The 26259-nt window shown below is 43.2% G+C and overlaps 1 protein-coding gene across 5 annotated transcripts; it reads right to left on the bottom strand.

The window, feature by feature from the left end:
- Positions 1 to 777: 777 nt before the first annotated feature.
- GCNT4 (glucosaminyl (N-acetyl) transferase 4) lies at positions 778 to 19412 on the bottom strand. Of its 5 annotated transcripts, none has more exons than XM_066236667.1 (2): positions 19275 to 19412; positions 778 to 4357 (listed from the first exon to the last, which is right to left on the bottom strand). In XM_066236667.1, the coding sequence occupies exon 2, from the start codon at positions 4354 to 4356 to the stop codon at positions 2992 to 2994; it is 1365 nt and encodes a 454-aa protein (XP_066092764.1). In that variant the 5' UTR covers position 4357; positions 19275 to 19412; the 3' UTR covers positions 778 to 2991. The 5 variants fall into 5 exon arrangements, with proteins under 5 accessions (XP_066092764.1, XP_066092766.1, XP_066092763.1 ...); XM_066236669.1 differs by lacking the exon at positions 19275 to 19412 and adding an exon at positions 19090 to 19263; XM_066236666.1 differs by lacking the exon at positions 19275 to 19412 and adding an exon at positions 18388 to 19008.
- Positions 19413 to 26259: the final 6847 nt, after the last annotated feature.

The raw sequence follows: 26259 nt of genomic DNA, 5'->3' as shown, positions 1-26259 counted from the left end.
ATATATATTATATTTATATATTAGTAGCTCCTTCATTAATACTATCTGATATAATTTACAAACTCCAAGGCCCTGGTCTCATCACTAAATAACTTATAAGTTAGATTCAATAGATACTATGCAAAGAATAATTATAAAACAGAGACAGCAGAACATTCTCCAGACCAGAGGGAATCATGCCAAAAGGTTTTAAAGGAACATATTGGAAGGAACAAGGTTTCTGCAGGATTTCTGAGGAAAAAGCATGTTCTGACCTGCTCCCTGAGAGGTACTGTGTCTGAGTGGGGAAAAGGCACTGCTACTTCTTCATGGCTCCACAATTCATTTGAACGTGAAATTAGTCTAATAACTTGCAAATTTCCCAATAAACAAGAAATAGAATCATTCTTCATCAGAGGCAAGGCACTGAACCAGGAGGTCGACATTTATTTTCCAGCATTTGCATTTATTCTGATGACCAAAGGCATAAGAACCAAGATTGCATCAGAACCTTCTGTGTTGAAGTCTGGATGATAGGAAAAGTCCTTCAGTCCCTCTTCTTAGTCTAAACCGCGGGACCAACTTGCTAATCTTATGGGCTTAGAAAGAACCTCCAGATGCGGTGACTAGAGTTTCTTCATACCTGGATTTGGTTACAGAATGTTCCCCTGCAACTGTGGCTTCTTTTTATATTTTGAAGGATTTTCAGAAACAGTAAATGGTTAGGTCTCACAATGGTGTTGATCTATGATAGCCTCATCGTAAGACTGTTCTCTGATATTTCATAGTCTGTCTCTGTTTTCTTTTTTTTTTTAATTAAGATCTTGCATGCTTTTTTATTTTTTAATTTATTTTTTGTCTTTTTTCCTTACAGAGGCGGAGAGTCAGAGAGAGGGATAGCTAGGGACAGACAGGAACGGAGAGAGATGAGAAGCATCAATCATTAGTTTTTCGTTGCGACACTTTAGTTCTGTTCATGGATTGCTTTCTCCTATGTGCCTTGACTGCAGGCTTTCAGCAGACCAAGTAACCCCTTGTTTGAGCCAGTGATCTTGGGTCCAAGCTGGTGAGCTTTTTGCTCAAGCCAGATGAGCCCACGCTCAAGCCGGCGATCTTGGGGTCTCGAACCTGGGTCCTCCGCATCCCAGTCCAACACTCTATCCACTGTACCACCACCTGGTCAGGCAGTCTGTCTCTGTTTTCAAAAAACACTTTCGTATCCTATTTCAGTTGATTTTCACAAACAACCAAACAAACAAAAACAAAATTTGGGAAGAAACTAGGATAGGTAACCAAGTGTGCAAGTCAAAGATCAGGAAAGCAGGCTCATCAAAACCAAAGTGACAGCTTGTCATGCTCACACACGCTAATGACCTGGTAATGATGTTCTGAAGAACTCAGCTCTACCCAATAGTTACTTAGTTTTAAGAACAGGGACTTGGTAATCATTGTTTTCTAGAGAATAAAGAAATTTGAAGGGGTAGGGCAAAGAAAGGAAGAAATAGTACCCCTTGGAAGTTAGTGTCATAAACTTGAAAACAAGCAAAGTTCATTTCACAGACATTTAGAACACATCTTAAAAAGTACTTAAATACTTTAGTCTTCCAAATAGTCTCACAGTGGCCTTGATTATTACATCTTTATACAGTTCCTGAAGCTCACACTGAAACATAAGTTCACTACAAAGTTTTTATAGTAGTTTCAGGATTTCCCAAAAGACATAAAAATGTCACAGCCTGTTCTCAGAACCCATTCCTGCCCCGTCTCACCTCCAGCACAACAGTAACATGATAATGTGTATATGTTTGATTCAATTGTCTAAGGTGCAGTTTTACAAAATATCTTTAATGAATATTCCTGCTATGTCCTTAGGAAAATGTGCTTTTTCTCTCTGGAGCTAAATTGAGCTTTCATAATCTTAAATTTGGGTTCCACTTGGACAGTTGCTGGAGAAAAATTTTTTTAAACTGATCATAATAACTTAGAAAGCTGTCATATTTCATATAGCCTTTTCAAAAAAATTCAGTGACTCTTAGTTTAGTAGTTCCAGAAAACAAAATTATACTAGTTCCATTGTAAAGAAACTTACATATCATGCTAATGTATGAACTGGAACACTTAGATTCAATGTTCTGGAATATACCACTTTGAATATTAATCAGTTCTCATTTTTAATAAGTAAATGTGCTTTAAGGAAACAGTTGAATCCAAAAGAAGGCCATCATGACACCATGGTGTGACATGATGTAAAAGTTAAATAAATCTCTCTGTTCCTCTTCAGGTACCATGTGTCCCAATCCCCCTACTCACCCCAATCACCTCCCTAACATTCATTCCCACAGAGTCTCCTGACCTGGAATTAATTGAGCAAGGCACCAAATGGTAAATTATGCTTTGGCAAGCATGAAATTAGACAATATTTTGAGCTTTTTTGAGATAATAAAGTCACTTCTAATATTCTAGTGGTTAGATCAAGTTGAGTTGAATTAAGAGAAAAGTGGAGTGTGTTGGTCACTGTAGTTAAATCTTATTCTGAAATGGGTGGTGTATATGGGTCATTATCACACACTACAAAGCTTCTTTAGCAGGATCCTGATTACTATGTGGAAAGCTTAAGATATTAAGGTGCTGTGTGAGTATGGTAAGACAATCCCATGAGGGCATTATATAACTCATTACAACTTGGATTTAATAGTTATAAATATATTTTTTAATTGCTACAGATTTCTGAAAAAATAAATAGTGCCTGGCATACAGTAGGAGCTCAATAAATATCTGATGACTGTTCAGGATTTCTGATTTAGCTCAGTGAGATTACAGAAAGCAACAAATAAAAGTACTGAACCAACTGCAGGCTAATTGTCACCAAAGTCTAAGTCACTTTCCTTTTGCACAGGACCTTAGATACCTTTCAAACTATGAGAGGTTACGCTCAGATGGTACTGGACACAGTATAGCACACAACTCTAAATTAACTCTTTTTCAGACACCTTCTTTCCATCATGCTTTTTATCATGACCTGATTGTGGGACTTTTATCCATAAATAACTTTTCTGAAGACAAAGTGATCCACTCTCTCTGTTGTTCTTCAAGCTTTTCTGCCAAGCATTTAATCAAGACAGGGTCCACCTTAGAATCAAATTTATTAGCAAACCAGTGACCTTCTTTGATAAGCCACCTTAATTCTGCTGATCCATAGATACACACACTTCGGAGGTGAGAGCCAGTACAACTGGGATAGAAAAGGCCTTCGTAATAATTCCATTTGACAAGGCGAGTCTTACTCTGTAAGTCAGACACATCCGGGGCCGACCGAGAAATCTCCCCAGGTATTCTTGGTACTCGAATTAAGGTGGCCCAAAAATGCTCATCAGGTGAGTATGTATCTTCAGACCAGGCAAAGAAGTCTTTAACAAGGGAGTTGTTGAAAATGTATTTAACAAATGCTCGACCTAAAACAAAATAAGCACTGCCAACAAATATCTCAATGTTATGAGGGGGGGCTTCTTTAGAGATGTTTGTCCTTACTGGTAGCTTCACATTTTCATAAGGCACTTGTCTGAGTTCATGGTGATAAGTGAATCTTTCTATTTTACTCTTAGGGGGTTTCACCGTCTCTAACATATTTGTTCTATTGAGTTTCTTTAGCTCTGATACTAATTCAAAGTTTGACTTCAAAGGAAAGTCTTGCCCACACAGGTTAATAACATATTTCCATTGAACTGAAGACTTGAGAAGGTCTGACAAGCAATTTAAATCAGCTTGGAGTCTGGAAATGTGGGCATATTGCACCGTCTCTAATTTGGAAGTAATGAAAATATTGGAGAAGCACTTAGCTAAATTGTTCATGGCGACTTTGAAGGTGTCAGATGACTTACGATCATAATGAATGCAGTAAATATTGTGCTGGTTGTATATAGCATGGATTAGCCTTTCAACCATAATTGCATCTTTGTGAACAACCAAAGAATAGGCTATTGGGAAGCTTTTCTCCTCCCTTGAAACAAGTTTTCGATGGTACCTTCTTAGGGACAGATAGATGTCACAATTGCTGGTCATTGCCACAACATCATCATCATCCAAGTCAATGATTTCTCTTCTTCTTATTTCCAGAGTCTTGCCAATTTCCAAAGGCTCTTGTTCATAGACAGCCGAACAGTTAACTTCATACCCGATTTCATCCTTCACATGGGTGTATCTGTTCCTCACAAAGGGGGAAGTACTGAGAGAGTACTCAACCAAGTAAATGTTTCTCTGAGGGAAGAGGAGTCTTTCTACACTTAGAAGCTTCAACAAGGAGAACAGCCACAGGGCTATAAACAGGATGGAAACTTTCTGTTGTAGGGGGTGTTTAAAACAACATCTGAATATCTTCATTCTGTAAGAGGAAAAAAGGAATAATTCAGTTGAAACATTAAGAGAAAATTAGTTCACTTCAACAAAAGTCCACTGGGTGCCTATCACATGCCTGGCAGAATGCTGGGTCCAAAGATGAATAAGACCTCTTGCCCTTGAGAGAATCCTTATTTCTAGATTCTCTCAAGGGCACTATGGAACTATGTAGAATGGTGGTATTTGTGGTATTCTGGGTTAACTGTATATAATTGTGAGAGATACTGCTTACCAAATAGAATGGAAAATAATATAAACTACTAAAATATAAGTACTATGTAGTTTTATATTGTCTGCATTTCTGCTTAGTATATTTGGGAGTGCTCTGGTTTGGGCAGAGGTCTAGAAAAATGGATGTCATTAAGAGATCTTTGGAAATGCAAATGGTCCATCTGAAACTAAAAGGGATATCTATGATAACTCTACCTTCAGATCTATGTCTGAAGTCAAATGGGGGAAAACCCAGTGAATCTCACTGCAGACTAAATTTGTCCCCTCCAATATTTACATGTTGAAATTTAACCACTAAATGTGATGGTATTTGGAGGTGGGGCCTTTGGGTCACGAACATGATTAGGTCATGAGGGTGAAGCCCTCATGGATAGGATTAGTGCCCTTATAAGGAAAGACCCCAGAGAGCTCCCTGTCCCTTCCACCATGTGAGGACATAGCTAGTCAGCAGTCTGCACCAGGTTGATGGCCTTCCCCAGTCCCTATCACGCTGATCTCAGACTTCCAGCTTCCAGAACTGTGAGAAATAAATTTGTGCTGCTTACAAACTACCAAGTCTTATATATAGTAGGTATTGGAGACTAAAATTTTATACAGATTATACAAATCCTGCACATTAATTTTTTTATTTTGTTAGCTTCCATTCTCTCACAGAGTTTAGCAATTTAGCCCTTACAGTGAACAGAACGTGACTCTTATGGGGGAGGGGAGGAGTAAAAACTACCTAGGGGTCAGTTAAGCAACATCTCTCAGTTTTAAATGAACCCAGCCAGAAGAGTTCATATGCAGGGAAAGTATGTACAGTGTAATTTGTTCAGCCTAAAGACTGAAAAGCACTAAAACACCCTTCAAAGGAAATTAATTAATTACATCCACACTATGTGAAAAAGCTTGAGACAAACCTGCATTTGCTCATATGGAACAATTTCCATGATATACTGTGAAACAGAAATAAGTAAAATGGAGAACTGTGTGTCATGTGCTCACATGTGTGCCAAAAAAGACTGTACATAAAGGTGTCTACATAAAAAGAGCATGTGTTGGCAAACGTTCCTTTCTCTGTCACAATTACTCAACTCTGCTGTTGTAGTGGGAGAGCAGTCACCAGACAACATGTAAGTGAGTGAGCATGGTTGTGTTCCAATAAAACTTTATTTACAAACACAGAAAGCTGGCTGAATTTGGCCCATAGGCCAGCATTTCCAGGAGGATGTTGAATAGACACAACACTGGGAACAAGAGTTGCTTTGTAGGAAAAGGACTGAGAAGTAGGGGCCTGGGTAGGAAGGGTATTTACTTATCACTGAATAGCCTTTCATACTACTGGAACTTTAAAAACTGATTATATTACTTCATTAGGCAAAAGCAGCCTAATGAAGGGAAGACTATAGATGTGCTTATTTGGGAGCAGCAGGAAGGGGGGATCAAGGGAGTATTACTCCATGGTTTGAAGACAGCAGGGTTGGCCAAGCTCCTGGGGCTGTTTCAAGGAAGTCCAAATACTGAAAACTGGTGAGGTCTGAGGAGCCCATAAGCAATTTCCTAACACATCTTAATAAACCTTAGATGAGAATAAACTTCTGTCAATTTCCTTAGAGATAATTACCAAAAAGTTTTATTTGCATGTGTATGAGAGAGAGAGAGAGAGAGAGGGAGGGAGGGAGAGAGGAAGGGGGGACAGGCAGATAGACAGGAATGGAGAGAAATGAAAAGCATCAACTCATAGTTGCAGCACTTTAGTTGTTCATTGATTGTTTTCTCATACATGCCTTGACCGGGGACTCCAGCTGAGCCAAGCCAGTGACCTTTGGGCTTCAGCCAGCGACCATGGGGTCGTGTCTATGACCCCACACTCAAGCCAGCAACCTCAGAGTTTCAAACCTGGGTCCTCATTGTCTCAGGTCAATGTTGTATTCATGCACCACCACCTGGCTGGGTAGAAAATTTTTGAACATGATTTGTTTTTGAAGATTGTGTAGCTCAATTTAAAAAACTCTGCTGGGAATCATATATACTCATTCACCTTCACTTGAGTTACTCTCCCTTAAAGAACATTTTACAGACAATGAGCTGTTTTGCAGAATCTGTGTCTTCTCTGGCTACATCTTGATGTCTACTTAATGGGTTTCCCCAGGGTCCTGTTCTCAGATTACTGCTCTTTTTACACACACTCTTCTTGGGTCTTTGAATTTTAACTTCCACATATACATTGTCAACACCTTTACCTCTAACCCTCACCTCTTGGTCAAGCTTCCAAAGTGAACATCCAATTGCTTGATGGACATGTCCATTAGATGTCTTACAGGCACTCAATGAGTCCAAAACTAAATTGACATCTTCACCACTGGTGTTTTTTGTCTCAATTTATAGTGAGACCATCCACTCAATGACCTAAACTTGAAACTTTAGAGTCATCAACTCTTCCATTTCCTTGATATGCATATTAACAAATCATCTTTTTTTATATAGTTTTATTTAGACAATTAATTTTAATGGGTGACATTGGTCAACTAGAGCATACGGATTTAGAGAAAACATCTCCAGATCATTTTTGATATTCGATTTTGTTGTATACCTATCACCCAAAGTCAAATCGTCCTCTATCACCCTTCATTTGGTTTTCTTTATGCTCCTCCCCTCCCACTATCCTTACCCTCTCCTCCCTTCCCTCCCCCTGGTAACCACTGAACTCTTATCTATGTTCATGAGTCTCAATTTTGTGTCCCACCTCTGTATGAAATCATACAGTTCTTAGTTTTTTCTGATTTACTTATTTCACTCAGTATAATGTTATCAAGGTCCATCCACATTGTCGTAAATGATCCTATGTTATCATTTCTTATGGCTGAATAGTATTCCATAGTATATATGTACCACTTCTTCTTTATCCAATCTTCTATTGAAGGGCTTTTTGGTTGTTTCCATGTCTTGGCCACTGTGAGCAATACTGCCATGAACATGGGGCTGCACGTATCTTTACGTACCAATGTTTTTGAGCTTTGGGGGTATATACCCAGTAGAGGGATTGCTAGGTCATATGGTAGTTTTATTCTTAGTTTTTTTTTTCTGAAGCTGGAAATGGGGAGAGACAGTCAGACAGACTCCTGCATGTACCCAACCAGGCTCCACCCGGCACGCCCACCAGGGGCGACGCTCTGCCTACCAGGGGGCGATGCTCTGCCCCTCCGGGGTGTCGCTCTGCCACGACCAGAGCCACTCTAGCGCCTGAGGCAGAGGCCAAGGAGCCATCCCCAGCGCCCGGGCCATCTTTGCTCCAATGGAGCCTTGGCTGCGGGAGGGGAAGAGAGAGACAGAGAGGAGGGGGGGTGGAGAAGCAAATGGGCGCTTCTCCTATGTGAATCGAACCCAGGTCCCCCGCACGCCAGGCCAACACTCTACCGCTGAGCCAACCGGCCAGGGCTTTTATTCTTAATTTTTTGAGGAACCACCATACTTTCTTCCATAATGGTTGTACTACTTTACATTCCCACAAACAGTGGATGAGGATTCCTTTTCCCCACAGCTTCTCTAGCACTTGTTATTACCTGTCTTGTTGATAATAGCTAATCTAACAGGTGTGAGGTGGTATCTCATTGTAGTTTTGATTTGCATTTCTCCAATAGCTAATGAAGATGAGCATTTTTCCATATATCTGTTGGCCATTTGTATTTCTTCCTGGGAGAAGTGTCTGTTAATGTCCATTTTTTATTGGATTGTTTGCTTGTTTGTTGTTGAGTTTTGTGAGTTCTTTGTATATTTTGGATATTAGCCCCTTATCTGAACTCTGACATGATGGCTAGCATTGCAGCAGCCATCTTGGGACCATGAAAAATAGGCCAAGAGAATATCAGAGACTTCAGCACCCAAATCCTTAAACCACTTAACTGGCAGCAGCAAATGCCCACTCTGCATTCTTCTCATAGAATAAAATAAGCCCCTTATTTGTTTAAGCAACTTTGTAAAGATGTACTTTGAAAGATGACCATATGAAAAGGGTGATGCTTAAAACACACACACACATGCGCGCGCGCAAAATTAAACTTAAATTTAAACTAGGCTAAAGTGCCTACTTATACAACAGTAAAATCCCATATATAGCCAAGTGCAAAATTATGTCTCAGATGATGCTGAATATCTCATCCAACTGTAGAGACAGACGGAGACTTTAGGTAAATGTAAAGCCAGTATCCACGGCCACCATCACAGCTGCCTGGCCCAGGCAGGTTCGCATTAGATTCGAACAGACGGTAATGAAACAATGGAGCCAAGAACTGATGGGCCATCATCTTTAATCCTAGCTTGCACCCAGCGGGCAAGTAAAAACACACACTGGGCTCCAAAACCCACTCATTCAGTGCTCACAAAGCTACTGACTTATCCGAGTTTCTTAGAATCAAAGGTTTCTAGCTCACCAGACTTATTCACCTCTGTTCTCCATCTCCTTCCTTCTCCCTGCACAAACTAGCTTCTCACTCAACACTCCACCATCTTGGCTACTTCTCCTGGCCTCCTTCACATGGCCTTTCTCTGCTTTCTGCTCTCTGCTCTCTAATGCTAATCTCAGGAACCAAGAGAGCAAGTTCCCGTTCTGCCTCCATTTTATAGTGTAGAAATCAAAACCTTTAATCCAATATACAAAATAGGGAAGTCTCTAATACAAAGTTACTTATCTGAGGCATGATGGGATTGCACCACTCCACATCAAAAAGGGTGGGAAAGGCTTAGTCCTAAAACCAAGTCCCAGGCTACAAGGATCCTGCCTGCCCACAGTCTGCCCCCAACACACATTACCATCACCTGGGCAACGGCTTCCATGTGGACAGTGCCATCTTTTACAAAGTAAGCATAATATATTTTATCTGCCCAACACTCACCAGCCTTATTCACCTCTGTTCCCATCTCTTTTCTTCTCTCTGCACAAACTGGCTTCACCCTCAGCACTCCACCATCTTGGTTGCTTCTCCTGGCCTCTTCCATGTGGTCTCTCTCTGCTCTCTCCTCTAATGCTAATCTCAGGAACTGAGAGAGCAAGCTCCTGGTCTGCCCCACTTTACAGTGTAGAAATCAAAACCTTTAATCCAATATACAAACAAGGAAGTCTCTGATACAAAGTCACTTATCTGAGGCATAATGGGATTCTTCATGAGAGTACACCACCCCACATCATGCAATCAGTCAAGGGTGAGGGGAAAGGCTTAGTCTTAAAACTAAGCCTTAGGCAATAACCACCCTGCCTGCTTACAGCCTGTCCCCACACCAAATACAAACTATAAGCGAGCAAACAATATATCATATTTAAAAACTTACTTGACCAACAGTAAATATATGAAGAAAATCAGACTCCAATATTTACCAAATTAACTCCAATGTTGGCATGAATGTGTAGCCTGCTCACCATGACTCAGGTAAGCACTACTCAGCTGATGGCAAACCTTCTTTTGTCTGGTTCTGGCCATAAGCAGGAGGCAGGCCACATAATTTCTGAAAAGTCACCTTTGAGGTGAGCAACCTTCTAGAAAGCTTGTTTTGTAACAAGCTTGCTACATATCAAGAAAAAGATATCAGTGCCTTGCAAGGTGAACCACAGTAAGTAGTTCTGAGTCACTTTCATTCCTCCTCTACCTGCCTAACCCCATTCCTCTCCTCCCTGACACTTATCTCCCCCTGCTATCATTGTAACAACACAGTGGGTTTAGAATTTAAAGCTGGAGGCTCTAAATTTAAGTCTGTGGCTCTAAATTTAAGTTGTGACTGCACTGAGGAGCTGTTGATAATCTTCTACCCCTCTGCCTCCTAATCTGTGAAAAGGGCCCAGGGCACTAACGCAGGAGGTACAGGGATGACAAAGCTCACACATGGGTGCGTTCTGGCAGGAAGAGCAGATCAGCACCCAGGCTGCATGGTGGTAAGGGGTGGAAAGCATTTAAACAAGCAGCAGCCAGAGGAGGAGCACAGAGTACGACATAGTAGGGGCTGTTCTGCAAACAGGGACTGGACTTCATCCTCAAAATGCCACACCAGCTCCTGCCCCCAGAGGCCACCTCCTAGAGGCAGCAGCAGAGGTCTCCATTGCACAGGATGGTGCAGAAGCCCCATCAAAGCCTTCAGCATTCTCATGGTCAAGGGGAAATCAGATGGGTGTTTGTTGTACTATTCTTAGAACTTTTCTTTAGGTTTAAAATTTTTCAAAATAAAAAAACTAGTTTTTCAAAGAGGGCAGCTAGGAGTAAAGGGAGTGAGCAGGACTGAGAGTCTTTGAACATCCCCACCTTATATAAGGATTCAGGCAGTCCATTCCAGTACCGGTCCATGGGCCATTTGGTACCGGTCCACAGAGAAAGAATAAATAACTTACATTATTTCCGTTTTATTTATATTTAAGTCTGAACGATGTTTTATTTTTTGAAAATGACCAGATTCCCTCTGTTATATCTGTCTAAGACTCACTCTTGACGCTTGTCTCGGTCACATGATACATTTATCCGTCCCACCCTAAAGGCTGGTCCGTGAAAATATTTTCTGACATTAAACCGGTCCGTGGCCCAAAAAAGGTTGGGGACCACTACTCTATGATATCTACTTTCTGAGTATTACCTGCTTAACTTTGTTATAAAAATAACTCCTTTTTGTTGTTCCATATTTACAAATTAGTTGGTGATCATAAAAGCATTTTTCTATTATGTTATTGTGGTAAAATTATATAACAAAATTTACAATTTAAATCATTTTTTAAAAATTTATTGATTTTAGCAAGAAAGAGGAACATCGATCTCTTCCTGTATGTGCCCTGACCAGGGATCCAACCAGCAACCTCTGTGCTTTAGGGCAATGCTCTAACCAACCAAGCTATAAGGTCAAGGCCAATTTAACCATTTTCCTGCATACAGCTCTGAGGCATTAACTACATTCACACTGTTTTGCAGCCATTGCCACCATCCATCCACAGAACTTCTTCCTCAGCTGAAACTTAGTACCCATTACACACTAACTTCCTTTTCTCCCCTTCCCCCAGTCCCTGGCAACCACCATTCTCCTTTCTCTTTGTTAATTTGACTATCTAGGAACCTCATTTAGGAGGAGTCAGACAATGTTTATCTTTTCATGACTGGTTTATTCATTTAACACAGTGTCCTCAGGTTTCATCTGTTTTCTTCCTTTTAAGGCTGAATATACCACATTTTATATATCCATTTTTCTGCCCACGAGCACTTGCACTGATTGCTTCCATCTTTTGGCTATTGTGAATAGTGCTGCTATGGACATGGATGTCCATATACCTGTTCACACCCCTGCTTTCACTTCCGTTGGGTGTGTATCTTATTCATATGCCTTTATACTCATGTACCAGATGGAGAAATGTGGTTTAATGGGAGCATCTACAGAGACCAGCTCAGTGTTTTGGCTGACTCTCTGTTTGGAGAAGTCACTGTTTGGTATGAGACTGCCAGAAGATTTAAAAAAAAATGACTTAAAAGCCCTGGCCAGATAGCTGGTTTACAGGTTTGATCCCCGGTCAGGGCGCATACAGGAACAGATTGATGTTCCTGTCTCTCCCTCTGTCTCTCCCTTCCTCTCTCTAAAATCAATAAAATAAACATTTTTAAAAATAAAATAAATTTTAAAAGATTAAAAAATAAAAAAACAAATCACTGTGGTTCTTACAGTATGAGAACGATAGAGCTGTAGAACATGAGATCCTAAAGGGATCTTAGAAAGCATCTTCCACAAGTTCAGACCTTGGGACTGAGGAAGGGATGGGTTTGCGTCTGGGCACAACCATCTACAAGGACACTGACTCACGGAAGTTAAGCAGCACAGTGAGAAGCTAGTGACCACAAGAGGAAAATGAAAGGTTAGGATCAAAGAAGTGAAAATTCAAGGGGAACCAAAGCTGGGTCCAAATATTAAGACACAGGCTGCTTGGCTGAGACATCTAATTTAGCAGATTTGGTGGTCTCAGAATTTACATTTCCCAGGTGCAAATTAATAAATTCCCCAATGATGCTGATGCACCTGGTCCAGAGACAATATTTTGAGAACCACTGTTCTAAGTAACAAAATTGTAGTTTTATATACTACACACACACACACACACACACACACACACACACACACACAATATTCTCAGCTTTTAGTAAGACGCAATGGCCTATTTCCCAGTAAGTCCAATTTAGGGATAATGTATTGGTTTGAAAACTGCACACATTGGTGTTTAAGATTAAATTTAAAAGTTCCACCCTTAGTGTTTCTCATTAGTTCAGCTTCATAGAGCAAACTTCTGTTTTTGCTTCTGCTTTGTTTTCTGGCATTTTGTACAGTAGCAGTTTCCTTCTGATCTTCTTTCACTTTTCCTGTATTTTTCTATTATGTTCAGCAGAACAATATTCATTACGTATTAAGATGTGACCTGCTTTTTATCAAATACTGTCTGGTTTCCCACATCTTCTAGAATAGTAAATATTGATTCACTCCTTTTCCCAAAGCCCACACTGAGGCCACCGTGCCCAGGGTCCCACTAGGTTTTGAAGCAGCTGCATTTAATTCCTGATTAATTTTATTTGATCTTATGTACTTGAAGCTTCAGCCTCTAGATCTCACTAGGAAAATTACTGGCAGATGGAAATGCACATAAATTGACATGCAAAGCAACATAAATTAATATAGACATATATCTCTAAATTACTTAGGAAAAGTCTATGTCTTGACAATCTGTTTTGCTTCTGTGTACTCTGGTGAGCGTCACCAGATCCTTTTATTACACTTAATTTTACACAGCATCCAGCATCTGACACTTGTTAACATGCTACGTTGGAAGACGTCCCTGCCTGTGAGTCAGGCAAATGGGATCCTGGCCTTAGCTTTGCCACTGTTTGGTTCTTATGGACTTGGACAGGCTTTCAAAATTCTCTAGGTCTCTGTTTCTACATCTTAAAATGATGGAAATGACATTGTCATACTAGATCCACCAGCACTAAGGCTTATGAACACTCACCATGTGCCAGGCACAATGCACACATTCTACATACACGATGCACACACAAACATTGGGCATTCGTGGTGTATATGTGCCTCCCTTGTGCATACACCTTACACACATTCATACATTGTGCAGACGCAGCACATACATGGTGCACACATGCAATCTTCACAACAGCCCACAAGAAGGCACTATAGAACATGTAGCCCTTAGGTGTAATATCATTTCAGAGACCAGGAAACCAAGGCAGAAAAGTCAAGAATCTTGTGCAGGTCATTAGCTAGAGACTGGCAGGGCTAGAACCAGGACCACAGCAGTGTGACTCTGGGGGTCACTCTTAGCCACGCTGCAGCTCCGTCGTGTGATTTCCAGCTATTGACTCACCTAACCATTAAATGTGCATATCTATGAAGTAAAATTTCAAATTTCAGTCATAACTGCTTCAAAATATTGTTTTGGTAAGATGTTGATAGTTTGTTATATGAGTTTGATATAAAAATGCCAGCATATCCAGATTGTTTTTACCCAATACTCCCAAGAGTGGGAGGGGATCCTGATATCCTGTATGTTCATCTTCTCCTGCCCACTAGTTCATCCCGTTTACAGATCTATGTGTCAGGTGCTCTCATCTTAAAACAGCCAGCCCAGTGATATGTAAAGGTATCGATCCCCAGTCAGGGCACATCCAGGAACAGATTGATGTTTCTGTCTGTCTCTCTGTCTCTCTCTTTCTCTCCCTCCCTTCCTTCCTCTCTCTCTAAAATCAATTTTAAAAAAATTTTAAAAAAAAGAAAGAAAAGAAAAGAAAAAGAACCAGCCCTCTGTCCCACTTGTCATTCAAGGACCAGCTTTCAGGAAGATAAGTGTGGGACCCCGTGCTGTGCACACACACACCATGATGCTCACTCCCATTACAGCTTCCAGGGAGATAAGTGTGGGACCCCGTGCTGTGCACACACACACACCATGGACGCTCACTCCCATTACAGCTTCCAGGGAGATAAGTGTGGGACCCCGTGCTGTGCACACACACACCATGGACGCTCACTCCCATTACAGCTTCCAGGGAGATAAGTGTGGGACCCCGTGCTGTGCACACACACACCATGGACGCTCACTCCCATTACAGCTTCCAGGGAGATAAGTGTGGGACCCCGTGCTGTGCACACACACACCATGACGCTCACTACCATTACAGCTTCCAGGGAGATAAATGTGGGACCCCGTGCTGTGCACACACAAACACCATGACGCTCACTCCCATTACAGCTTCAGTGCAGATCCAGAGCGCTGCCCTGTTTTCCAGGCCCATACCCCTCCCCTAATCCACCCCAATACAGGTGACGCCCAACTCTTTGGAGGGTAATCAGGGCCTGCTCTATCCAGACACTTATTATTTCTATCCTGAGCCTGGAAAGCAGCTCAGGCTCAAAACCAAACTTGTCTTGCCTCCCCAAATCCACCCCTCCTACACTGTTCCTTATTTTGGGAGTGGCAGTGCCATCTACCCAAGTGCTCAAGCTCAAACTTTGAGAGATTCACCCTACACTCTCACATCCTGCACAAAACTAGTCACCAGGTTGCTCCAGGATGTGCCTTAAATCTGCCTACCTGCATCATCGCCACTGCCACTACCTTAGCCTAGACCACCAGGCCTCTCACCTCCCACCCCCAGAGCCAGCCCAGTTTACCTTAAGGGTCTCTCAAATCCATTCCCCACGCAGCCGCTGGAGCTCCGTTTTGTTTTGAATTTAAATCTCACCAGGATACTTTCAGATGTGAAACATTCCTGAGGATCAATTCCACAAAACACCAGAAAGTCTGGCATCATCTAGTCTTGGTACCTGTTGTCCTCACCTGATGCCATTCTACCCTCAGGTCACAGTGGACCTGGAGCAATCCCTGCTTCCCCCTCCTCTGTCTGAGGACATATCCTTTCCTGGGGTGAGCAAGTTCCCCCTACCCCTTCTCTCCTCCTCCTGTTTATGCAGCTCCTACTCAGCCTTCAGGTTCTACCTTAAACCTCCCCCAGGCCTATTGCCCTCACCCAGCACATCTGTGCTCCTACAGCAACCCAGAAAGGGTTGGCACACTAAGTGCTCAACATATTTGGGTTAATGAAGTGACTTTTCAACCTTGCACTACATAATCATACTGTCTTACTTCTATCTTCCTGCTTTCCGGCCTAAGAAGAAAATCCTTTGAAGCTGACACAGTTTTATTTCCAGTTTATGGTGCTATCTATATAGTAAGCTGGGTCCCCAAGTCACACTCCCAACACTAGTAGCCCCACCAGTTAGTGATTTTCAGGGGAGAGAGAGCAGGAACTGGGCACTCTTTGTACAATTTCTACCTGCTTTTGCCCCCATGACTTGAGTTCATGCAAAGTTAGTTCCATAACTATTTATTACCCATCCATCCTGAGAATAATTAGCATGGTGCCATCAAGTGCCAATTTTGACTAATTGCTCAATTATGCCATTCATCCCTCTATGTTACCCCTCCGTAGACAATGTGGCATTTAGCAAATAACTATAAACTTTGCCTCTGAAAAGAGTGAGTTCAGCCTGACCAGGCGGTGGCGCAGTGACTAGAGCAGGGGTCCCCAAACTTTTTACACAGGGGGCCAGTTCACTGTCCCTCAGACCGTTGGAGGGCCGGACTATAAAAAAAACTATGAACAAATCCCTATGCACACTGCACATATCTTATTTTAAAGTAAAAAAACAAAACGGGAACAAATACAATATTTAAAATAAAGAACGAGTAAATTTAAATCGACAAACTGACCAGTATTTCAATGGGAACTATGCTCCTCTCACTGACCACCAATGAAAGAGGTGCCCCTTCTGGAAGTGCGGCGGGGGCCGGATAAATGGCCTCAGGGGGCCGCATGCAGCCCGCGGGCTGTAGTTTGGGGACCCCTGGACTAGAGTGTCAGACTGGGATGCAGAGGACCCAGGTTCGAGACCCTTAGGTTGCCAGCTTGAGTGTGGGCTCATCTGGTTTGAGCAAAAGCTCGCCAGCTTATTTCCAAGGTCGCTGGCTCGTGCAAGGGGTTACTCGGCCTGCTGAAGGCCCACAGTCAAGGCACATATGAGAAAGCAATCAATGAACAACTAAGGTGTCGCAAAGAAAAACTGATGATTGATGCTTCTCATCTCTCTCCGTTCCTGTCTGTCTGTCCCTATCTATCCCTCTCTCTCTCTCTCTCTGTAAAAAAAAAAAAAAAAAAAAAAAAAAAAAAAAAAAAAAGAGTGAGTTCAAGTAATAAACAGGAGAAAACATTCTTCACCACTCCCAAAGGAAACTCTTTTCAGTTTCTCCCAGAAATATGCAGTGCCACACAACCCAATTCTTTGGCTATTGTTTCTCTGCAAATGCAAGTTCAGAGATGATTCAGTAGTATCTTAATTGGTCATTTCTTACAGCGAAATGAATCCTTAGAAAGTGTAACACAGCCTGACCTGTGGTGGCGCAGTGGATAAAGCATCAACCTGGAAACACTGAAGTTGCCGGTTCAAAACCCTGGCTTGCCTGGTCAAGGCACATATGGGAGTTGATGCTTCCTGCTCCTCCCCCTTCTCTCTCTCTATCTATCTATCTATCTATCTCCCCCCCCCCCTCTCTAAAATGAATAAATAAATAATTTAAAAAAAAGTGTAACACAGAAACTGCTCTCTGCAATGGTTCAGTTGCTTTTAAAGATTTTACTTCCTCAAGATACTATCAACAAAAACTGTCAGAAAGGTCAGGCTCTAGAATTGTCTTTGATAGGTAGTTTAATAGTAAGGGCATGTTTATGCATGTAGGTCAAAGGGGGAGAGGATTTTTATGTCTACCAAACCACATGGACACTAAAATTAATATTACCAATCCCCAACTCCCTTAATATTCTGGTTTGTTACTTTTCAATTGTGAGGATGAGAAGAGGAAAAGCCTGCCTGACTTGTGGTGGCGCTGTGGATGAAGGGTGGACCTGGAACCTTGAGGTCTCCTGTGAGGCCCCTGGCTTGCCCAGTCAAAGACCCTCCCAAAAAAATCCACTCATGGACACAAACAGTGTGGTGATTGCAGGGAGGAGAGGAAAGTAAAGGAGGGTAGGGGACATAAATGGTGATGGAGGAAGACTTGACTGGGGGAGGAGATGAACATACAGTACGGTGTACAAAGATGTGTTGTAGAATTGGGCACCTGAAATCTGTATATTTGCTAGAAGGAAAGGGGAAGGGGGAGGGGAATGGAGAAGGGAAGGGAGAGGGGTGGGGGAGGGGAAAGGGAAAGGGAAAGGGAAAGGGAAAGGAAAGGACCAGCGAAATATGGTCCTTGCAGAACACCGGGTGGGGAGACTAGTCCCGCAGCCTCGGCTGGCCAAACTATTTAAAGACACCCCCATCCCCACCACGCACACCTTGTCATACTGGGGCAGCCGAGGAACCATCCCATTCCCGTTCCCACCGCCTCCCTCTCCCACCCATTCGCCTCCCTGCGCCTGGGACTGGGACGCCCAGGTCTTGGGCAGCGTGATTTGGCCCCGTAGGTCCAGGGCTGAGGAGAGGCTGGCGGGAGAGTCCGGAAAAACGGGCGTGGGGACCCGGTCCATCAGCCTCCCTCACCTGGGCGGGTCTAGGTGGCCCTTAGCCAGGGAGAACGTAGAAAACCGGACCCCCAAAAAAGGGCTCGTCCTGGAAACCACGTCGTCTCTGCTAGGGGAGAGTCCTGGGGAAACCCTGAAACGGGCCCAGCGACTCCCGGCCTTCCTGGCCCGCTAGGCCCTGGGGTCCGAGGTCAGGACGCGCGGCTCGCACCTCCCCAGCTGCCCTCTTTGCCAGCACTGGCCTCAGGGAACTTTCCAGCGTCCTGCCGCGTCGTGAGGCCCCGAAGTAGCTGCGCACGGTGGAGTCGCCCACTCGGCTCCTGACTCGATCTCCGTCCGCCAACTGCCCAAGCCAGCCCCCTGGGACACCCACAGGCAGCGGGCGCGGGGCCAGGCCGAAGCTCAGCCCAGGATCTCGGTGCGACTCCCCGGGCTAACCCTCGCCCTCATCACCAAACGGGACGTGGCGCCCAAGTTTTCCCGGGCGGGAAAGTGAAAGTCGCCAGGAGAGTGTCTGGGCGTCCTGGCAACCCAGCGGCTGTAGTCCTGCACCCCCGACCCTGGGATAGCCCTACACCCCGGCACTGGGCTTTTCTCACCAGTCTGCATGGCCAAGTCGACTTACGAAAGGGAGTGGGGCAGCCCCGAACGCGAGTCCCCGCTGCTGCAGGCCTCCCCGGCGGGGGCCGCGAGCTGCTCTGCGGGCTCCCGGACTGGCGGCCGAGGCTGGCTCCCCCCTCCCCCTCCTTGGCCACCTTGGTGGCGCGCCCTGCGAGGAGTTGCTCTCCTGGGGCCTGTATAGGGAGAGCGCCAAGCGATCCCCAGGACGTGGAGGGGAAAGGAGGAGCTGCCGCCGCGCTCCCGCAGAGGGAGGTTCCGCCCCCGAGCTCGGGGTGGGCTCTACACTCCTTACAGTTTCCAGGCGCTCCGTGCGCTCCCCTCGGGCCAAGCCACCGCTGCCCTGAGCGCCAACTATGCTCTGCTCCCTCCCGGGGTAAAAGAGACCGGAAACCTGAGGTCTGGAGAAGTAAGTGACTTGCTCAAAGACGCTCAGAGGACGGTGACGAAGCAAACTCATATTTGTGTCTTCTCGCTTACCCTGGAAGGCCTGGCTCCGCAAAGCTTGGCTTTGCAGGACTCACTCGCTCTCAGCTGGTAAGATGAGGACGTGGTCCCACGCAGCCTGGAGAAATGTCATCTAGGAGCAGCGTGGAAAGGTGGAGCTTTATACCTGTTGAATAAATAAGTTTTAACAATTTACCTGGCAGCACCGTGTGTGTGTGTGTGTGTGTGTGTGTATATGTGTGTGTATATATATATATATATATATATATATATATATATATATATATATATATAGTTTGTGAAATGTTGCAGCAGAGTGCAAATTGGGAATTACCTTGCTGCTTGGGAAGGGTCATTGTTTTGCTAACCTTTGCTGGAGGAGGGATTTTTTTCTTTTTTCTTTTTTTTTTTTGAGGAGGGATTTTTGATTGCCCCAACAGTTTTTGCAGGTGTTAAGCCTGATCCGGAGGAACCCGAAACATGGAACACACAACAAAGTCCCTCGATTACACATCAAAAGCTTTGGCTTGGCCAAGCGGTGGCAATTCCGAGCGCCGGCCCTTTGTTTTACCTAGTTTTTATAGTTTTGTAAGTGGGAAATACAGAAGTAAAAAATTGCAATTAGGAGCCCTTTACCACTATTGGTTATAGTCATATGTCCTTTAACATGATAGGACCATGTTCAATTTGCAAACCATACATCATTTTGGAGAAAACAAAATTTATAAGCCAACACAATGGTAGAAAGATGTCTCTTTACATATTAAAAGGCATTCCTATATTATCTAGTGTTTATCTGCCATCTCTCTGTCCAGAGTCACACATGTTAACCACACGCATTTACATAGGAGAGGTAGTTTCAGTGGGGACAAATGCCCGCAAATGGCTCATTGCTATAAGAAAAGGTTTATTTTGGCTTTTCTTTCCCTGTACCTGGCTAGCCATTCACCCCTTTCCCCACAGAGTTGGTGGACTGTCTGGGAATCCATATCTTCCTCCCCTTTGCATTTACAATACAATGCCAAGGGCCATCTTGGTTTTATGCCAATCACACAGTACAGAGACTATTTCTCACAATTTCTCTGCACACCTTAACCCAAATTAATAAAATGTTCTTCAAGCCTCTTAAAATATGAATATTGATCCTGTAGTTTTTGGTACTTTACAACACCTGTGGGTGAGGTGGCATAGTGGCTCCTCAGCAGGGGGGCAGAAGGAGTGCAGGTGCAGTGAGCTGAGGGGGTTTTGGGAACCCTACTGAGGCTTGTGGGGGGTCTTTGATTCCAGGAAAGGCTTTGCCAGCCCCTGAACGAGGGGGAAGCTGTCTTCCCTGCCTGTTTTCTCCTCCTCCTGTGAGACTTGAATAAATAGAATGGCCCACCATTTTTTAGCTCCACTATTTCTTTACAGTCTGCCTGAATCCACTGTGAACCTGTATGGCCATGACAGCAGTGGCCACTTGCCTTACAATGCCCAATAAATAGAGCACAAAGTTGTTTTTCAATCAGGGCCTACATTTCAAATAGACACTAAGGCAGTGATGGGCAATCTTATGAGCTTGGTGTGTCAAAATTCGCCAAAAAACCAAGCATAACTCGGGTGGTATGTCACTTTGAGAAAAAAACCATAATTTTGCGATATTTATAGTTTAAATAACAAAAATGTATAATTGTAATATATAACTGTATTTAATAAACCAAAAACTAATTATTTAACTTACCTGCTTAGTGACTTCTTTGTTCATCTGTCAGTCGGTTTCTTTTGTTGGTCTTGCTATTATTTAACTTGTGTGGGGTGCCGTGAACTAAGATAAGTGAGGGGGAGGGGGAATTCTTTAACTAACCTGCCTATTAGTGACATTTTTGTTGCTGAATTTCATTGGCTAAATCTTCAATTGAAGGTTGGTATTTTGTACACTACAAGCCCAAGCAAGCGCTACTAACTTCATCTGTCAATCTGTTTCTTTTGTTGGTTTTGCTATTATTTAACGCCAAGAATAAGGTCTCAGAAAAGTATGTAGAGGGAAAAATTGTGAGTAATGCCATTGCTATATTTTTCAGGGTGCTAAAAGTGTCTAGTAATCGGTTCCAAGCACTCCAAATTTCCTGTTCATAGTGGCACTCCTCTTGATTCTCCAAGCGGCACCTTTCCAGATTCTCAAGCTTTGACCTCAAGTCAACAAATACCTTAGCCCAGATGCTGTCTTGAAATTCTGCAAGTTGCATCTTATGTAAATTAAGATGGCTGCTGCTATTTCTAATGGCGGGAAACGGCACCCATAGCACAGGCCCTCGCCTCTCCCAGCCACCCCCTCACTTATCTCAGTAATGATGGTCAATTAGAAATCCATGACACCCCAGAACAGTAGATGGGATGATGGTTGCTGTGGTTATGTGGTTGCTGATAATGGCAATCACAGGGCCCCCAGAGATGCGTCCCCCACAGCATTCCGCTGTTCCCTGCTCCGCCGGCCGGAAGTGAGGTCAAAGATCACCTACTGTCCTAACTGGAAGTCCCAGAACTAGACGCTCTGTGCTGGAGTTCTGTTGTTTTGGCCTACAGAGTGTCTACACTACAGCAAATGTTTTATCATACAGCCAGGTGCAGTAGCCGAGGATGAAACGTCCTTCTTGGCATGCGTCCCCTTACTTCTCTGGTATGCGGCTGCATGTGGCCACGTGTTATCAGAAATGGCTAAGTGTGTCAAAAATAAAAAAATGGCTACGTGTGTCAGTGCTGACACGTGTGTCATAGGTTCGCCATCACGGCACTAAGGCTTCCTATTTACCCCCCCCCAAGTGGGGGTGAGGGTGGCGGCCTTGGGGGTGTGGTATCCAGTCCCAATCCTGATCACCTAAAAACTGCATGAAAGTAATTACACACCTACTTAGCCAATTGGGCAATATGTACGACTCAGCCTTTGTAGTGGGTTCTTGTGAATATGCTAACTTTATGAAGTGGTGGATGCTCTGCACTGTTTTCATAATTCCCACACTTGCAGGTGTTCCCCGTCTGCCTCCCCTTTCCCAGCCAGATCTCCTAGGGCCTGCCTGATGGGGCCGGGAGTGCTCCAGGAAAGTCAAGCCCAGCTGGTTTCTTCATTGCTTCCTGTGCCAGTCTGCGTTGACTGAAGACCTGTGGTGTGTGTGCCTGGTGGGGAGCTGGATAGGACCGGGTAGAACCGGTAAGTAGCTCGGAAAGGGATCCCATATGCTTTGCTCCTAGGATGTAGAGTCCGTCCATAGCAATGAGACTCTGAGACTACCCTGCCCTTTAAAAGTTTCCCGTGCTCATGGGGAGCAAGTAATGTCCATTTTGCAAATTTATTTTGAAGCAAATGGCTAGTTTTGCACTTTTCCCCAGTAGGAATTCTTCTTTCTGGAATAGTCATTAAAAGTCACATAATTTAACTCCTCTAGTCTCCTGCATTTGCATGAGGTGGCAATGATGATGATGATGATGACGACATCAGTCTTCTACTATCCATCTATGGTGCTTTTCTAAGCAATTTATGCAGATTAACTCATTTAATCAGCATTAGTGGGAGAGGCCATTTCTATTCTGGTTTTACAGATGAAGAGAGCGAGGTGAAATAATTTGCCAGTAAGTGGCAGAACCAAAACTCAGAAGCAGGTGGTCTGTCTGGTGTCCATGCTGTTAACAACTGAGGAAACTGAGTCCTCCAGGACTGGAATCCAAATGGTTCACCAGCCATCATCAGCCATTCACACAACGGAGCTTCCAGTTATCTCAAGAAGGGGTGCTATGACATCCACACATATAATACCTCCCAAATTAGGTCCATTTTAGTATTTTGAATATATCATATCATAAAGTGGTTATCCATTCACTTACTTGCTTCACTATCTCCAACTCCCAGAACAACCTTTTTGTCATTAAACAAACTTTCTATGATGGGACTTTAAAAACACCTGTAAGATAAAATCTGTAAGGTTTGTTTTAGATTGTTTTATACTGAGACCCATACCCAGCTCTTCCCTGTCCTTTCCATCTACTGCCTTCAGTTAGTCCCTTCCTTCCCCTGAACCCTTGCTCTGATCAGCACCCTGGGTCTTCAGAAAGCAGTTGCCAAGGCTGGGTGGTAAACCCCCGAAGACCTCTGTTAAACACTACAGCATGCTCAGCATTATCATAGTATTGGTCTCCATGGGCTGCCATAACAAATTACCACAAACTGGATGACTTAATATAGCAGAAATGTATTCTCTCATAGTTCTGGAGACTAGAAGCCCAAAATCAAGGGCTCCCTCTGAAGGGAAGAATCCTCTGCCTCTTCTAGCTTCCAGGCCTTAGTTGCTGCTCTAGAGGGAGGGTGATCCAAGCATAATTTTTAAGGAAAGTGGGAAAAGCATAGCTAAGTCAGGAGGACTTATCAAAAGCACAGCTACTTGGGGGAAAGTTTCATTGCAGAAAAGAGAAGCAGAAAGAATGCAAATACCTATCATATCAAATATAAAAACATGATGAATGACTTCAGCTAAAATAATATGCTGTAAGGCCACAGCAATTAGCAAGCTTTAAAAAATGCTTTCTTCATTAATTTTGTTTGGTCTTCATGACAATTCTGAGTGTCACCAAAGAAAGGGATGCAATAATACCTTATAACCCAGGACCTTTGAGCTCTAAGGGGTCAAGTAACTCGCACAGGTCAAACAGCAAATCAGTTGTAGAATTAGTAGGAAACAAATTGATCTGGATATTCCTCATTCGGGAATTTCCACTCCTGGGTCAGTCAGTCTTCCAGTAGTGATTTCCTTGGCCCAAGGAAAGCATCTGAAAAACAGGGTAACCTGCAAGAAATGGAAAGCTTTCCTAAATTGTAGTGGAATAACCCATTGCATGGCCTTGGATGGGAACACAGCCAACAAGAAATGAATGTTTTGCCAAGAAAGTTGTTTTGTGACTTGAAGGCGAGTCACTGAAACAAGTCTATGTGACTGAAGGCAGTTGCTGGGCTTTTCTCAGTAAAACATTCTCATAAGATTTCTGTACTTTCCTTATCCTTAAGATAAGGAGAGGAATGTTGTGGGATCCATAGAAGCAACAGCAATTAATGCCTTCTGATATTATGTTGTTACTAAGCTATCTTGCAGGTGCACTCTATGTATCTTTAAGTAAAAGTTACTCTTGATGTTATGCCAATTTCTCAGTAAACAAGCTTTTTGAAGTCTTGTGAATAAAATTAGGACACTGCATGAACTCGGGGCCATTTACCTGAGCAAGCGGTGGTCCTTTGCTAGTCCGTGATGATTCTGTCTGCTGATCTCTCTCTCTGCGCCCCCGACTCACAACAACACTAAATGCCATGTGACTTCAAAATTAGAACTGTGATGAACACATCTCCAGACATCTGAATTGGTTTTGCAAAAGCTTTTCAGGATTTTCATGTGTATTAAAGGGTGTTCTTTGGTCTTCTGAGACATTATAGGATCAGCAGCACTCAGCTGCTTATCTTAAGGAAATGGGGATTGAGTGTAACTTGAAGGCATGCAGAGACATTAGTAAGAAGTTAAGAGGTAATTGACCACAGAAGACAAGAAATTACTTCACAAGATGATAAGCAGCAGAAACTGATAATTGAAGCTTGTTATCTGATCTCACCAGAGTGGAGTCACACATGGATGGCCAGATCTTGGCATGTTTTGCGAACTTTCTGGTTAGAATTTGTAACTATGGCTAGCAGCTAGAAGCAAGCAGTAAATCTAGCCTTGCGATGAGTGTCTGATATCAGAGTTAATGTGTTTCCCTGGATTTTCTTTTACTTAGTGAGCTGGCTGAGTCTTTAAAGATATATTTAAAGATGAAATGCTTTTAAGTATAGTATTATTCATTGAGTTTTTGTTTGTGCAAAGTGCTACATTGGTTGCTATGAGAGAATACAAAAACATAAAAGATAGTCCCTGACCTTGAAGAAAGTCCCATCTAAATTAGGGGACATGTAGATTAAAAATTATATAAGTGGAACCACAGTGGAATTCATAAACAGTTTCTCATCACTCAGTTGTCTGTTCAGAGCAGTGTTTCCCAACCTTTTTTGTGCCATGCCCCACCTTAACCTTTCTAAAATTTTTATGTCCCCCCCTATGTAACACACATAATTTTTAACATTAAAAAATTGATTTGTTCACTTAATAAACATAAATGATAGGTTCTAGGAAGACATCACTATGAAATTGTTAACAAAACACAGTAAGTAAAATTTCAAAACATATAATGAAAAACAAATTTAAATTCCAAATAATTTTAATACAGATTTTTCTATATTAATTTATTATTTTAATTAGTGTGATCCTTGCGCTTGATGCTTGCTGCACAGAGATTTTATATTAGGTTCCAATTTGGTTAGCTTTAGTCTCAAGTCTCCACGTTGTGTTATATCCAGCCGATTTCTTTTTTTTACCAGTAAATCATTTACAGCACTAAATCCACATTCAGCTAAAAATGAAGATGGAAACGGTAGCAATAGTTTTCTTGCACATTTGGTTGAATTTGGGTATTTGATTTCTGTTTCCTCACAAAGCCATGCCATCCCTCCTTTGATATTAAATAAAGCTTGAACTGACGCATCATTTTGCAATTCTGCGATTTCTTCTTGATACTGCATATTTGATATATCAGACAAATCCACTAACATTGGCTGCATCATCCATGTTGGGAAATCAAATTTGTTTTTTTGTTTTTGTTTTTTTTGCATTTTTCTGAAGCTGGAAACAGGGAGAGACAGTCAGACAGACTCCCGCATGCGCCCGACAGGGATCCACCCGGCACGCCCACCAGGGGCGATGCTCTGCCCACCAGGGGGCGATGCTCTGCCCATCCTGGGCGTCACCATGTTGCAACCAGAGCCACTCTAGCGCCTGAGGCAGAGGCCACAGAGCCATCCCCAGCGCCTGGGCCATCTTTGCTCCAATGGAGCCTTGGCTGCGGGAGGGGAAGAGAGAGACAGAGAGGAAGGCGCGGCAGAGAGGTGGAGAAGCAAATGGATGCTTCTCCTGTG

The sequence above is a fragment of the Saccopteryx bilineata genome, chromosome 6, assembly GCF_036850765.1.
Source record: "Saccopteryx bilineata isolate mSacBil1 chromosome 6, mSacBil1_pri_phased_curated, whole genome shotgun sequence".
NCBI classification, from domain to species: domain Eukaryota; kingdom Metazoa; phylum Chordata; class Mammalia; order Chiroptera; family Emballonuridae; genus Saccopteryx; species Saccopteryx bilineata.
This window is presented reverse-complemented; position numbering and strand designations above follow the sequence as displayed.

Excerpts from the sequence above, each read along its gene's own strand:
- GCNT4 (XM_066236667.1), bottom strand. The coding sequence starts at position 4,356 with ATGAAGATATTCAGATGTTGTTTTAAACACCCCCTACAACAGAAAGTT.